This window comes from Podarcis bocagei (assembly GCF_964188305.1).
Source record: "Podarcis bocagei genome assembly, chromosome: 18".
NCBI lineage: Eukaryota > Metazoa > Chordata > Lepidosauria > Squamata > Lacertidae > Podarcis > Podarcis bocagei.
The window spans coordinates 11414381-11430213 of NC_138144.1; the positions used below are offsets into that span (position 1 = coordinate 11414381).

Consider the following 15833-nt stretch of genomic DNA (forward strand, 5'->3'; position numbering starts at 1 on the left):
GGAGCCCGTATGCAGTGAGCGGGTCCCTCTTCCCTTTTCGTATCTCTAAGCAGAAGGGCCTCCTTTTTCCCCCGGCCCCAAAACTCCAGCTCCCGGCAAGCATTTCGCCCGCGGGGCTTCCCGATTGGTCAGGCGGGCGGGCGGGCGCGGCGAAAGGGCGAGTGCCGGCCAATCGGCGCTTCCCGGCGTGCCTTGCGAGGGGCGCTGAGGAGAGTCCGGCGGCGAAGACGTGTCCGCTCCTGTCCCGGAGGCGAAGGCGAGGAAGCGCAGCGATGGCGGCGGCGGCGACCCAGGGCGAGGCCGACGAGCTCTTCGACCTCAGGAACAACTTCTACATCGGCGCCTCGCAGGCGGCCATTAACGAAGCGCAGCGAGTCAAGGTCACAGAATAATAATAATAATAATATTTTTTTATTTATACCCCGCCCTTCCCAGTTCAGAAAACCAGGCTCAGGGCGGCAAACAACAAATTTAAAGCACTGAATTGATGCAACAAAAAACAGCATAAAATACAGTATAAAACGTGAATAACAATAAATTCAGAATTCAAAAATCAATTTAGGGGGGAAATCCATCCAATAAACATTAGATGAATCCCAGGGCTGGCTGGCTGAATTAGTCCTACTTGGGCCAGCAAGGAGACCAGGGGAGAATCAGCTGTGGGGTCTCAGAGCGGGTGATCTTCATAAAAAGGGAAGAAAGAAGAATAAAAGATCAGGCTGAATTCAAATTAAAGGCCAGGCGGAATAGCTCTGTCTTACAGGCCCGACGGAAGGAGGTTAAATCCTTCAGGGCCCTGGTCTCCTGGGACAGAGCATTCCACCAGGTCGGAGCCATCACTGAAAAGGCCCTGGCCCTGGTGGAGGATAGTCTGACTAAACTAAACCATGGTTGTTCATGGACCTTAAGGTCTTCTGCAGGGCAGACCAGGAGAGGCGGTCCCCATAAATACGAGAAGAGCCAGAGATGCTGCGGGGGGATGTCTGTGGGGATTGATTGCGCCTCCCCAGTGGAAAGAGTCCATAATCAGCCCAAGTCCATAATCAGAACAACAATCATTATACCCTGGACTTCCGGGTTGACGCGATCTGGAAATGGCGGATTCCCTCCGAGCTGCGGAGGGAATCGGCTCTACTGAGGACGGGTCTTTGCCGCGCCGGCGACGCGGGGACCCTTAAAAACCGCAGGCGCGGAAGCCTGCGGACTGAAGACTCGGCGGGTGCCTTAAGCGCCCCCCCTGATCCACAAAGAGCCTTTTTAAAGGCTGCGGAGAGGATACGGGGGTGGCGTGGCACTGAGAGTCGACCGCTACCTCGGTGGAGCGAAGCCGCGAGCCATGACCAGAGAGCGCTGACTTTCTTCCTTGAAAATTTGGACTGAAAGAGTTACCCGTGAGTAAGACGGATTGGGACTTTAAAAATTTTACCCTGAATTGGAGACGACCGGGGGGTGTGCTAAAAGGAAGTCCGCACCCCCCCCTGCAGACGATCTAAGCAACGACATAAGAGCTAAGCTGGAGAGCCTACCCTTGGTGGGGTGAGTTAAAAAGGACACTAACTTTCAAGATTTAGTTAAAGGAAATTTTGTGCTGGAGAGTGGAGTTTTGGAGACCCTCTTTATGTTTTGAACCCCCCCCTCCCGGGCTCGGGAACGTCCTGCCTTTGTGCCTGTGTAAGAGCTGCGGAGTTTGACAGCTGTCAAAGCTGTCAAACGGGCAGTTTAAAGCGGAAAAATCACTATTTAAGATCCCTCTGGATTAAGACGAGTTATAATTGAGCTAAAATTGTTGAAAACAAAGTAACAATAACAAGCTAAAGGACTGTTGGAGAAAAGACTAATAAGTAACCAGATTCCCCCTAGGGGGAATTCTGTGAAACTACAATGGATACAATGGCTGTGGATGGAAAGTTACTAGTGGAAATCGAAAGGATGTTTCAATTGGTGGGAATCTTACAAGAGCAGAGCTTAGCCATGAATAAACAACTTAACATTATGACCTTGGGAACAGGCAACTCTGCTGTTTGTATTGAGGACCTGAATGAGAAAGAATCCACAGCTGAATGGGAAACAATGTCTACAGAGGTGGAAGAGACTAAACAAGAAAAAGAGAAAGTAACCTTGGGAAGTAACAACCAAAAGTTGACATCTGTGGAACACAAGCAAGGAGACTCTGGGAACACATCTACCACAAGTCTGCGAAAGATGCAGAAGAAGAAGGAGGAGGTTCTGGGACAATATGGAATACAGGAACTTAAAATAAAGAAATATGATTGGGGCCTCCGTTTGGACTTTGACTTTGAGGATACAGGCTTTGTGGAAATACTCCAGCAGTTGCTTTCAAATCTCCTTGTGGGAAGAGAATATGTTTTGATGGTGAAAGATCTTTTTCCAGACTCGACGACTGACATAAAGGACTACCAACGAGACCGGCGGAGAGGGACTGAAAGGGACTTGAAAGCCTCGGACGTGAGGAACCCAGGCTGAGAATCTTGACTTTGGATTTTTATTGGGAAGGGACAAAAACCGGGGATGGGAGGGAGGGAAGAGGAGATTCTTAAAAACTCTTAAGACTTTCAGGTTTGGTTAATATGACTTTTAATCAAGACAAAATGAAAAATCGATGGAAGAGAACTTAAGTCCAACTTAGGAAAATCAATTTTTTTATTAGAAAAGAGGTAACAAAATGAATAAGATGGTTAAGAGGAGAAATACCAACTTGCTGATATAATCCTGGGAATTGGGATGCACGAGGGGGGGGTGGGGGGAAGTCAGGGAACAAGGTTATGAGAAGAGGATCTGCTGAATTTATACATGTTTGTGTCTTGTGTTATTTTTGTGTTTGTATTGTCTTTATAAAAGCGGAAAACCCAATAAAAATTTTATAAAAAAAACAAAAACAATCATTATACCCTGGGTTGCCCCAGCCACTCTGGGCAGCCTCCAACGTATATAGGAACATAATGAAACGTTACACATAAAAAACCTTCCCTTCAGGTGTCTTCAAAAGGTTGTACAGTTACGTATCTCCTTGGTTCGGGGGTCGCAGAACTCCAGACCCTCCAATGACAATGGGGCATCCTAAGGGAAAGTGGGACATTCCAGGATCAATCAGAAACTGGGATGACTTCTGTAAATCCGGGACTGTCCCGCCAAACATATCCTTGAAGCTTCCTGGGAGATAGGACAGGCGAAAGGAGTGAGATAGAGGGTGGCATGTCAACAGCCTGCCAAAGGCCTGTTTATCAAGGGAACGGTGATCAAAATGTGACATTTCTGCTCAAATCCTGCTTGAAGCTTTGGGACATCTGCTTGGCCCAAGCATGGTGGACTAGATGCCCAACCACCCCTGGCCTGAACCAACTGGTTTTTACATTTCTTATGTTTCTATGAGACTTTCTTTACAGCTTCCTCTTCTATGTTTCCTCCCACTCCTGCCCTTCAACTCTGTAAATGATTCTACTTCCCCCTCTTGTTTCTTCAGCCCTCCAGTCCTGACAAAGAGATGGAAAGGGATATCTTCCTGTATCGTGCCTACATTGCCCAGGTGAGGCTTCTGAAAAAAAGGACAGTTTGCCTGCTTCCAGGTTTGCCCAATGCGTGGGTTGAGTTTTGAAATTCCATGTGTGTTTTTTTATAACACCTTGAAAGCAACTGTCTCAGAAACAGCCATGCCTTCTATCTTTCCAAATTCACTTTTGAGACTTCCCATTTCTCCTTTTGTACAGCGAAAATATGGAGTGGTGTTGGATGAAATCAAGCCCAGCTCACCTCCGGAACTCCAAGCTGTGCGGATGTTTGCAGAATACCTTTCTAACGAGAGCCAAAGGTGGGTCTGGGTGCCCAGACACAGCAGCCTTTCTCCTGGAAAATCAAATTCCTAGGAATGGTGATGGGATTCTAGCATAATATCCAGATTTTAAAATTGCAGCGCACTCTGGATGACAGGTTGACCCTTAGGGAGAGCCTACAGCAAAAGGGGCGCAACCACTGAAAAGTCCCTGCCTTGTTTGGTCCCCTCAGATGAGGTGCATGCAGTGGTAGAAACTCAGGTGTATAAGTTAATTGCAAAATGGCACCTTAAACCTGGGTTATGGTCACCACAACAAAATGTCTAGGTGTCATTTTCCCCCCAGTGAAATTTTTATTATTAATCATTTCATTTCTATACCTCTTTATATTTTGGGGAAAAAACTCTTCAAAGTGGTTTATAGCGCATTAAAACATCAAATAAAACAGTACAGAATAAAACAAATTCAAGCTTCAAGGAAAAGATTTCAGATCTTTCCCTAAGTGACATTCTGCCCCATTTTTATTTGCCTACTTAATTTATAGAGCTGCCCCATAGCAGAAGGATTCTAGGAAGCTAGTGGGGTGTAGTGGTGAGAGTGTCAGACTAGGACAGGGGTCGGCAACCTGCGGACCATGGGCGACAAGTGGCCCACGGGGGTCGTTTAAACGGCCCACGAGCCATCCCCGAACCAAGCCACCTGCTCAGTGAGTCCCTGTGCGCTGCACTAAACCGGTGCAGCACGGAGCAGGACTCGCTTCTGCAGCGCTGGAAATTGAGTCTGCACATGTGCAGACGTGATCCAGCCCACGGAGCGATCTCTGTGGGAGTGAACTGGCCCAGGTGAGGTAAACCTTGCCGGCCCTGGACCTGGGAGATCAGGGTTCAAATCCCCACTCAGTCATGGAGCTTTCTGGATGACCTTGTGAGTCAGTCACAGCCTCTGTGTTGTTATAGGGATTAGCTGAGAAGGGGTGTTGGTGAACAATGGACCCCTTGGATAAAAAGGTAGGAGATAAATGCAATGAATAAGCTCTTCTGCTTACTTGCTTAAGAAAGCTGGAGGGGCCAGCCAGATGGAGAACTCCATGTGGTCACAGCTGGCCTTGTGCCGCTTGGGGAATTTCTAACACTAGGCGTTTAGCAAGGGGCCTGTGAAAAGGACTGCAGGATCCAGGGATCATGTGGGGAGAGGCATTCGCAGGTGTGCTTGCAAATGGTGGTTTTTGCCATTAACTGTGGTCTTCAAAGACACCCTGGGGCAACTCCCAGGTGAGAGCTGGGAGTGGAGGGGCCTGGGCTGCTTCCATTTCCTGATGCTTACTTTAGTGGCATTCCTCTCTCTCCCCACCCTGGGCCCTGTGTCAAAAGAGATGCGATTGTGGCTGAACTGGACAAGAAGATGGCTAAGAGCATTGACGTCACTCACAACACTTTCCTTCTTATGGCGGCCTCAGTCTACTTCCACGACCAGAACCTGGATGCAGCATTGCGGACCTTGCACCAGGGGGACAGCTTAGAGGGGTGAGTGGAATTGAGTTGTTGTGGTGGCGGCTTTTTTTCTTGGCTTATAGCACAAACCTGAACTGCGCCAGCTGACCTTTATAAGAACAAGTGTTGACGAATTGGTGCCTGAGTTTGATTTCCCCCTCATCCTTCCTTGTGCCTTTTTCCTTGTGTGTGTGCATCTTTTTAGATTGTAAGCCTCTGGGCCCAGAGCACCTTGTTTCAATTGAATGCATATCAGCCGCTCTGTGGGAGCCTTTTTGGTTGAAGAGCCAGAACAAACGGTCAAAACAAAACTGCGGCTGGGGCTTCTCCTGGAGAGTGGCTCCTTCCATATTTTGAGGAACTGATAGCCAACCACATTCAAAGAGTTGCACTGAGTTGACTAATGCTTGCTCTGCTTGGAGTAGATGCGCTGAACTGTGTACACATGGCTAAGTTAGGTCTGCTAATTTCAGTGGGGCTACTCTTGAGTAGGTATTGCTCAGGACTGCAATTCCTCAAGGACCACCTCTTTCCATATGAACCTACCTGGACCCTGAGATTATCTTCTGGGGCCTTTCTTCATGTGCCTCCACCACGAGAGGTCTGGAGGGGGGTAACATGAGAACGGGCTTTTTCTGCAGTGGCTCCTTGTCTGTGGAATGCTCTCCCTAGAGATACTCAGCTGGCACCTTCATTATTCACCTTTAGGTGCCAGGCAAAAACCTTCTTCTTCAACCAGGCCTTTGGCTGATTGCCATCCAACGCCCTTTTAAAATGTGTCATGGGAGGGGGGATTATTTTTGCTATGTATTTTGTGTTTTTATATTGAGAACCACCGGTGTAGGGCAGTACACAAATTTGCCGGTGTAGGGCAGTACACAAATTTAATACTGATACTAATAGCAAAATCGGACTAACATGCAGCCCATTGAAATTAATCGAACTAAGTTAGGTTCTATTTGCACCGAACATTTAAAGCATTATCTTTTAAACTGCAAATAATAGCAGGAACTGTAGATTTCTAAGGCTGCTGAGAGTTAAGAGAGTTATAATTATTGGAATGTTTTAACAACCAATCCTTCTCCCCTGGGAACTGTAGCTCTGGGAGAGGATTTGGGGGTGTCTCCTAACAGCTCTTGGCATCCTAATCAAACAACATTTCCCAGGACTCTTTGGGCACTAAGCCCACGAGTCTTTCAGACGTTAAGAACTTGGCTCTTGTCTGACCCAAGGTCCACAGGCAGCAAACTCACAGGTGCAAGTTCCTAAAACTCTCCTTTCTCTTGTTCCCTCTAGCATGGCAATGACTATTCAGATCCTTCTGAAACTGGATCGCCTGGATCTGGCCCGGTAAGTTTCCCCAGAACCGGAGTCGCTTTCAGCACCAGCCGGCTTCTGTCCGTCCGTCCATCCCCTCGTTCACCTCCTCCTGCATGTGCGGTGCAATGCGTAACCAGCCACAGAATGCTTGGCTGTGCCATGCATAAGCGAGTTCCAGTTTGGAGCCACATGATTGGAGGCCTCTGCCCTCAGCAGGTCTACTCTGAGCAGCAGCACCTCAGAAGCTTTTAGGCGTCATTTTGGGTGGGTCTTCTCGATGTTGCCAGTCAGTTATTATTATTATTATTAATATTTGTTTATATGCCGCCACTCTGGGCAGCTGCTGACAAAAAATAGTCAAAACACAATGCAGCATCAAACACTAAAAGCTTTCCTGAACAGGGATGCCTTCAGATGTCTTTTAAAAATCACATAGCTGTTTATCTCCCCCCTGATGGGAGGGCGTTCCATAGGGCAGGCATGGCTACTGAGAAAGCCCCCTGCCTGGTTCCATCTAACCTCACTTCTCTCCGGGAGGGAACCGCCAGAAGGCCCTCGGAGCTGGACCTCCGTGTCTGGGCTGAACAATGGGGGTGGAGACGCTCCTTCAGGTACACTGGGCTGAGGCCATTTAGGGCTTTAAAGGTCAGCACCAACACTTTGAATTGTGCTCAGAAAGTACTGGGAGCCAATGAAGATCCTTTAGGACCGGGGTTATATGGTCCCTGTCACCAGTCTAGCTGTTGCATTCTGGATTCGTTCTTGTTTCCAAGTCACCTTCAAAGGTAGCCCCATGGAGAGCGCATGGCAGTAGTCCAAGCAGGAGATAACCACTCTGGCGAGACAGGGAGTAGACAGGCAGAGTCTCAGCCGGCGTACCAGCTGCAGCTGCTAGACATAATAATAATAATAATTTATTATTTATACCCCGCCCATCTGGCTGAGTTTCCCCAGCCACTCTGGGCGGCTCCCAATCAGTGTTAAAAACAGTACAGCGTTACATATTAAAAACTTCCCTGATCAGGGCTGCCTTGAGCATATCCGCCACGACCTGAAGCAGCTTGGGCAGGGAATCCTTGGTGCAGCGGGGAGGTCGGTACACCAGTAGGAATACAGTACTGCCCCTATTGCCCAACTTCCAGAACATGCACTCAGAAAACTGGGTCTTCCCAATAGGACACCTGGTGCAAACTAATGACTTCCTAAAAATCACTGCAACCCCCCCTCCCCGCCCACATGACCTGGGTTGCTGTGCGTAAGAGAAACCTGGTGGACAAGCAGCGGCAAGGACAGGCCCATCTGCTTCATCCAACCAGGTCTCTGTCACACATGCCAGGTCAAATCCTCCGTCCACAATCAGGTCGTGGATGGCAGTGGTTTTATTCATCATTGACCTGGCATTGCACAGCAACACTTTCAGGTCATGTGGGTTTCCCTTGCTGATTACTGTATCCTTCTGGTCAGGACCAGACCTGGAGGCAGGAATAGTCCTCAAACAACGACTAAACCTGCCTCCTTGGTAATGACATGGTCTGGTCTTAGCATAACTCCTCCTCCTGCCCGTAATCACTGAGATCGGGTGTCCCAATACACCCCCCCCCCCCCGTGGAACCTGCCCCACCCAATCTATTGGCTGAGGCCCACTCCCAGGCAGCCATGACCCTTCCCCTTAAAAAGCAAAATACAAACTATATAATAATTTAACAGAATAATAATAATAATAATAAAACAAAACAAAACAAAGCAAGAAACAATAGTGCTGACTAAATGCTTATCCCACCCCAAGCAAAAATAAAATAATGAAATAATATAATATTATAAAAAACAACAACCGCCATTTAAGGTGCTGCAAATTAAAAGCAATTAAAACATTTAAAACCAATTTGTCCTTTGTTGCCGGTAGCTGCTCAGGCCTCTAAACTGTAGTGGTAGTGCAGGCCCCGCCCCCTAGGCCGGATGGAGTTGGCAGGAGAGGGAGCGGTCTTCCCAACACTCACGCGAGCAGCAACAGCAGCCGTGTCCTCCCGGAGGCCTCTCTCAGGCCTCTTATGCTATGGCGGTGGGTGCAGGCCCCGCCCCCTAGGCCAGATGGAGTTGGCAGAAAAGGGAGCGGTCCTCCCAACACTCACGCGAGCAGCAGCAGCAGCAGCCGGCAGACATCTGCCCTGGGCCACCCCTAACCATTGGGGAAGGACTATAACTCAGCAGCAGAGCCTTGGTCCGAAGGTCCCAGCTTCAGTCCTCATCAGCATCTCCAGGCAGGGCTGGGAGAGTCTCTGCTGGTCAGTGTAGACCAGGGGTCAGCAAAATATTTTAGCCGCGGGCCGGTCCACTGTCCCTCAGACCTTGTGACGGGCCAGAGAAGCGGCACTGAGGGGGGAGCTGGAAGAAGAGCCGAGGGGGGGGGGCAAGTAGTCCTCCTCCCCAGCCCCAGCTGCTGCATTTACCTTCCCTGGGGCTGCCGCCACCGCTGCTGCTTCTTGTGGGTAGGCAGAGCGAGCTGGTCTGCTCTGTTCTCTGGCCCACAGGAGCAGCAGGGCGGCAGTAGCGGAGGGAAGATGAGAGGTGCAAAAGGACTGGCTCCAGAGAGGGGCTGCAAAAATGGCTGTCAGCCAGCTCAGCCCAGCCCCCTTCCTCCTCTAGGCAGGGCAGGGAGAAGCCAGGAGGAGGGAGGGAGGAGGCGGCACCACGGGGTGTGTGTGGGGGGGGGGAATGGAATGGCTCAGGGGGGGAAATTGTGCAGTCCAAACGAACAGAATCCCCACATTGATCCACGGACAGTCCGCGGGCCGGATCCTGAAGGCAGTTGGGCTTGATCCGGCCCGTGGGCCTTAGTTTGCCGACCCCTGCTGTAGGCAGTACTGAGCTACGTGGATTAAATTGTCTGGTTCAGGATAAGGCAGCTTCCTATGTTTAAATCATCTTTTTTGCTGTGGACCATGAGGACTAGAATCTTCGAGTGTCTTTATGGGAAAGAACATGGCTGAGTGTTACAGAACCTGTGCTGCCTGCAGAAGTCCCAGGTTCCATCTCCAGTAACATTCTCTCTCTCCCTCCATTCTGCAGGAAGGAGCTGAAGAAGATGCAGGAGCAAGACGAAGACGCGACTCTGACCCAGCTGGCGACGGCTTGGGTGAATCTCGCCCTGGTGGGTACCATATCCCGGTGCATTCCTGTGTCAAGGGTGAAGCCAAGTCATTCTGTCATTTTTTTATTAAAACACCAGGAGATGGACATGGCCTAGCAGCCCCCTCCCCCCAAAAGGCTTCAGGATAGAGAATGGAGTTTGCAATGTTTTGGACTTTTTAGTTCAGAGAAAAGATGAGAAAGATGGCCTGGCAGAAGGGCACAAAATTACACATGGCATGAAAACCGTGGAGAGTGGAAGGTTTTCCTCTCTCATAACGCCAGAACTTGTGGTCATCCAGCAAAGCTGAACGTTGGAAGATCCAGGACAGACAAGAGGAAGTACCATTGTTAACCTGTGGTACTCCCTGCCACAAGAGGCAGTGATCACCACCAACCTAGACGGCATTGAAAGAGGATTGGACAAATTCATGGAGGGGAGAGCTAGTGATGGTTCCTAGCCAGGGTGTCTCTGCTCCCATGGCTGGAGGCAGTCGTGCGTCTGAATACCAGTTGCTGGAAACCCCAGAGAGGGACGGTGCTCTTGTGATCTGGTCCTGCTTGCAGGTTTCCCATTTGGAGCATCCGGTTGGCTGCTGTGAGAACAGGGCGCTGGCTCGGTGGGCCATTCTCCTGTTCTTCGCCATGGCTAGGGAGCATCATGCCCAGGGGAAAAACAATGCTGTCCAGGGTTATAAAGACTGTGGAGAGAATAATTGGGTGCACTCTTCCCACCTTGGATCAAATCTATGCTTCCAGGTGTCATAAGAAAGCTGCAGAGATAGCGCAGGATAGTGCGCACCCCGGAAATGATCTCTTTCAGCTTCTGCCTTCTGGAAAAAGGTCCAGAGTTATAAAGACTAGGACTAGCCGCCTGAGAAACAGTTTCTATCCAAATGTGATTTTGGTTTTAAACCCAGTGTAAGGTAGTCTCTGTGGGAGTATATTGTATTTAATTATGGGGTATCAGAGTTTTTAGGGGGCTAACCAGGCTGGGATAGCAGACTTGTTGGTTTTTGAATGTCCGGTGTAGATTTTTTCAATTTCATTGTTCTGTATGGGACAATGAAAATAAAGATTATCATATCATATCATATCGTCCACATGTAGCCCTCGAGGCCTCTCCGCTGGCCCTGGTTTGCAACATCCTTGGAAGGTTTTGTTTATTTTATTTATGAAGGATTATTGTTTTGTTGTTTGGGTTAAATTATTTACTTGTGTTTTATTCTGTGAACTGCCCTGCGATCTTTTGATGAAGGGCGGTATGTAAGTATACTAAATAGAAATAGTGAAAAAAATTGCCTGGCTAGAAATGTGTCGTCAGAACCCTTGCTGGACAGAGTGAGGGGCATGTGTAGGAATGTGCCTGCCTTGCTCCACCCACTTTAACCTTTAGCCCCGCCCACTACCGGCCCAGGCAGGGGAAGCAGCCCTCTGGCTGGAGAAAGGCTTGAGGTGGCCTCTCCACTTGTGATTCTCTCTCTGCAGGGCGGCGAGAAGTTGCAGGACGCCTATTACATCTTCCAGGAGATGTCTGAGAAGTGGTCGCCCACCCTCTTGCTCCTCAACGGCCAGGCTGCTTGCTACATGGGCCAGGGCAAGTGGGATGATGCCGAGGGAGTTCTCCAGGAGGCTCTGGACAAGGTGAGGGACCCCCCTGCCCGCCAAGAGCCTCTGAGATCCCCACCTGGGAGGCGGTCAGTGCAGCAGCGGCTGTTCCCCAGAGGAACTGGTAGGGTGGGAGCCAGGGAGCCCCAACGGCCGATGGGGCCAACCAGAAGCTCATTCCTGTTCTGGTCCTGTCCTCTGCTCAATGAGGACTAGAACATTGGGACTTACGAGGTTGTCTCACCCCGTCAGCAGAGCTGCCCCTGTTACAGGTGCTACATAACACCTGCTCCACATTCAGGGTGGCAGCTCCTAAACTTTGGAACTCCCTTCCAATTGAATTCAGGCAGAGAGACTCAGCCCCGTGTGGATTGCACCTGGCATCTTCTGCGGCCCAAGCAGGTTTTGTGGCACCAGCTCAGGGGCTAGAGGAATTAATCAGCTGGCCTGGTGATGGGGTGTCCTCCCTTGTTAGAATCGCAGAATGGAAAGAAACCCCCCCCAAGGGTCTTCCAGTCCAAGCTCTGCAATGCAGGAATCTCGGCTAAAGGTCCCCCCCACCCCACAGGTGGCCTGCCAATCTCTGCTTAAAAACCTCCAAGGAAGAAGAGTCTGCCACGCTCTGAGGGAGTTGAGCAGCTCTTACCCTCAGAAAGTTGAGTCAGAAACTCCTTTCTTGCGATTTGAATCCTTCAGTTCAGGTCCAGCCCTCTGAAGCAGCAGAAGACAAGCGGCTCCCTCTCCTTTAGCATTGACTTCTCCTCCTTTCCTACAGGACAGCAGCCATCCTGAAACTCTGATCAACTTTGTCGTCCTCTCGCAGCACTTGGGGAAGCCTCCAGAGGTGAGGGCCGTCCCCTCTTTTTTTAGGGGGGGGGGGTCCTCTGCAACCCACCAGACTCCAACTCCCAGCATCCTGGCAGCAGTCGGGAGTCCTGCCGCACCAGGAGGGGGGCAGATGCTGCCCTTCCATATCTGGAAACTAGCCTTCCCTCTGCCTGTTTCTCGCTTCATGGTTCCTTCTCTGTTTCCCACCTGCTCCAAAATCTGTGCTTCCTTTTCTTTCCAACTACAATCTGGGGTGGGGGAGACATTTGCACCAAGTGAAGCTTCCCAGCTGAGACCTTAGTGGGATTTCTTTTTTTTAAGACCTTAACATTAAAAAGCATACAAAGTGAGAAGCTTCTGTCCCCAGCTCCTTGCCTTCTTCCCTCTCCACTGCCCTTCATCTAGGAAAATCAGTGCCCATCTCTACTCCTCCATCCCTTTTTAAGGATATTCCCCTCCCCTAAATTTTTGCTTGTGTTAATCTGGATTTCCTACACTTACTGGAAAAAGACCAGAGGGTATTCTTTGGTTTTATGTTGGTGGTTATTACTATTATTATTTTATTCTTATTCTTATTTTTTAATTTTTTTATTTCATGAAACGATTGTGGGAAAACCTCAAAGTGATTTATAAAATGGGAAACTTCTAGTTGCTTGTTACTCAAAGCTATCCAAGCGACCTGCAGCGGATTTTTAAATGTTACCATACAGAAACATGCATTAGATTTTAAAGAACACATTTTTATATTAAAAAACTTAAAACATAGTTACATAATAAATAACACTCCCGACGACCCCTTTACTCTCCCTTTGTCTGACCCTCCGTCTTCTTCCTCCCTTTGAGGTCACCAACCGTTACCTGTCGCAGCTGAAAGATGCCCACCGACATCACCCCTTTATCAAGGAACACCAGACCAAGGTAAGAGGACCGTCTCTTCTGTTCACCCAGCCCGGGGTGGGTTGGGCTGGGGATCGTAGGATCATAGAACTGTAGAGTTGGAAGGGACCCCGAGGGTCATCCAGTCCAACCCCTTGCAGTGCAGGAACCTCAGCTAAAGCCTCCATGACATATGGCCATCCAAGGATGTAAGAACAAAGACAGCCCAGGGTTTCCTCAACTTGGTTCTCCAGCTATTGTTGGACTACAACTCCCACCATCCCTATTTAGCCAGCCTAGTGGCCAGGGATGATGGGAACTGTAGTCCGGAAACAGCTGGGGACCCAAGTTGGGGAAACACTGTCTTGGACCTACCAGAAGTTGACTTGCCTCCCGTGAGAGCAGTGGGTGGGCAGGTCATTAGAGATCAGGCCTAACAGAAAAGCCTCTGGCTTTTTGATAAACGAAATCTTAAATAGTTTTTCAGCTCCTCATATACCTCGTTCCAAAATTCCCAGAGATAAGAAAAATGTATTCCTTTACGCAACAGCCGCGGCCAGAATATTGATCGCAAAGAATTGGAAGGGGGAGAAAATACCATCATTATTAGAATGGCAAAGCAAGCACTGTGAGTTTGTGGAAATGGCAAAATTGACAGCAATCATTAGAGGCCGTTCAAATCAGAGAATAATTAAAGAGTGGGAGGAGTGAAGGAATACATGAAAAAATATGGTTCCGGAACTGTAATATTAATAGATAATGTGTAAAGCGTGCAGGGGTAAGCAAGGAAATAAAAAAAGAATCAATTGAATAATAATTAAACTACAACAACACAACAAGATGGAAGAAGTTAAAAAAATATTGAGATCACACATGGGTGAAGGGAAGTGGGGGGTATAGGGGAATTTATAAGAAATTTCTAATATAATATTTCTAATTGCGTTGCATTTATATATAGCAAAGGGAAGTCTGTAGCAATTAGGTATGTTTTATGCAGCTTGTCACGCTGGCCACGTGACCCGGAAGTGTCTGCGGACAGCGCTGGCTCCCGGCCTATAGAGTGAGATGAGCGCACAACGCTAGAGTCTGTCAAGACTGGCCCGTACGGGCAGGGGTACCTTTACCTTTACCTATGTTTTAATCTAGTCAACTATGTAATAGGCTTATGTTAGGAAACGAATATGGGTTTTGAATTTGATGTTTGTAATTCTTTTTCGGTTTTGGAATAAAGTTAAAGAGAGAGAGAGAGAGAGAGAGCAGGGGGTGGGCAGGGGCCCCCTTCACACATTCACAAGGATGTGCCGCGGGAGACTTGATTCCCTGCAGGGCATAAACTCTGGAACTCCCTCCGGCAGGAGGCAGCAACAGCCACCAACCTGGATGGCTTCAAAGAGGATTAGACAAATTCATTGATGGCCACGATCCACAATGGCCTGGCTCTGCCTCGACGGTGGGAGGCAGCCGTGCTCCTGGATCCCCGTAGCGGGAAGCTGCGGGAGTAGAGAGTTGCTCTTGTGCTCTCGTCCTCCTGGCAGATTTCTGGTTTGGGTGTGGTTCACGCAGAGAGGCGAGCGACAGGCTCCTCTTTCGTGTCAGGCAATTCTGCTACCTCCAGTCACGTGGAGGTGAAAATTCTGGCCCCAAGCAGAGACTGATTGAGAATGCCGGAAGGATAGATCATGCAGAGACGCAACAGGCACAATGGTTTTTTTGGGGGGAGGGGTGTTCTCTGGAGCCTTGAACAACTTACTTCTCCCAATGCACTGTGCATGATCACTGCACAAATGGCACACTCTTGCCAGGTCCACGGCCATCTGTCAGGGATGCTTTAGCTGAGAATCCTGCCTAGCAGGGGATTGGACTAGGTGAACCTCGGGGTCCCTTCCAGCTCTACATTTCTACGATTCTGGGTCTGTTTCAATCAAGGTTTCGTCCCCTTGTAATTCACGCTCTTATTCTGCTTCGTCTGTCTCTTTCTTTGCCTTGAAGGAGAATGACTTTGACCGCCTGGCTTTGCAGTACGCACCCAGCGCCTAGACTGGCCGGGTGCAAGGAAGCTCCAGATGGCAATGTTTTGCAGAGCAGGATTCTGTGTGCCAGGATCTCCGCTTCTCCCGTACAGGTGAAACCTGAAACCGGTCCTCCCCACACTGGTCCGCCATGGGACAGCATCGAAACCCCAAAACATTTTTTGCCCTGTGCAATGCAGAAAAGAGATTTCTGCAGACTGTAGTTCGAAACATTCCCAATAAAACCTCTGCTAGATTTAACTACCTGGCTCTTTCTGATTGTGAAAACCTTAAGCCGCCTTGGACTAGGGCAGCCCAGGATCGTCAACGTGGAGGTGAACCTGGGGCTTTACAGCTGAAATCATTTCCCTGCTCCGGAGTTCACCTTCGTGGGAGCCCAGTGATATTGACAGGAGGTTTGTTTTGTGGCCCCCCAGACCAGAAGGACTTCACCTGGACGGTGGGCTCAGCTCCAAGCCCCTGCCTGAGCACTTCTAGCTGGCCATTACAGAGGTGAGGCCTATTTCCTGCCCAGGCAGAGAGAAGCCTGCTTTGGGAGGATGTACAACAAAGCCTCTGGCTTTTGGTGTAGCCCAAATCTTTCTCTCTGTACAATGGGCCCTTTGCTCCTTTTGCCTGGGGCCTTACACACACCGGCATGCAACCTCCCCAAGGTGGAAATTCAGATCATGCCGCCCTCAAAAGGTTCCCTCACACCCTGGGATAAAAGAACCATTTCCTGACCCTTGGGTTTTCCTTTACTTTTTATTTATTAGTAGATACCAAAT

At 49.3% G+C, this 15833-nt stretch overlaps 1 protein-coding gene across 1 annotated transcript; it reads left to right on the forward strand.

Moving 5' to 3' along the window:
* Nucleotides 1-191: 191 nt before the first annotated feature.
* COPE (COPI coat complex subunit epsilon) lies at nt 192-15306 on the forward strand. Its single transcript, XM_081178004.1, has 10 exons — nt 192-380; nt 3482-3544; nt 3726-3826; nt 5159-5311; nt 6575-6628; nt 9665-9746; nt 11213-11368; nt 12108-12176; nt 13004-13078; nt 15026-15306. Exons 1-10 carry the CDS (start codon nt 273-275, stop codon nt 15071-15073), a joined length of 909 nt encoding a protein of 302 aa, XP_081034130.1. The 5' UTR covers nt 192-272; the 3' UTR covers nt 15074-15306.
* The last annotated feature ends 527 nt before the right edge of the window (nt 15307-15833 follow it).

What these genes read in the sequence shown, in the direction of transcription:
- COPE (XM_081178004.1), top strand. Translation starts at nt 273, where the DNA reads ATGGCGGCGGCGGCGACCCAGGGCGAGGCCGACGAGCTCTTCGACCTC. An exon ending in ACGAAGCGCAGCGAGTCAAG is followed by an intron (nt 381 to 3,481) that starts GTCACAGAATAA and finishes TTGTTTCTTCAG; the next exon opens with CCCTCCAGTCCTGACAAAGA. An exon ending in ATCGTGCCTACATTGCCCAG is followed by an intron (nt 3,545 to 3,725) that starts GTGAGGCTTCTG and finishes CCTTTTGTACAG; the next exon opens with CGAAAATATGGAGTGGTGTT.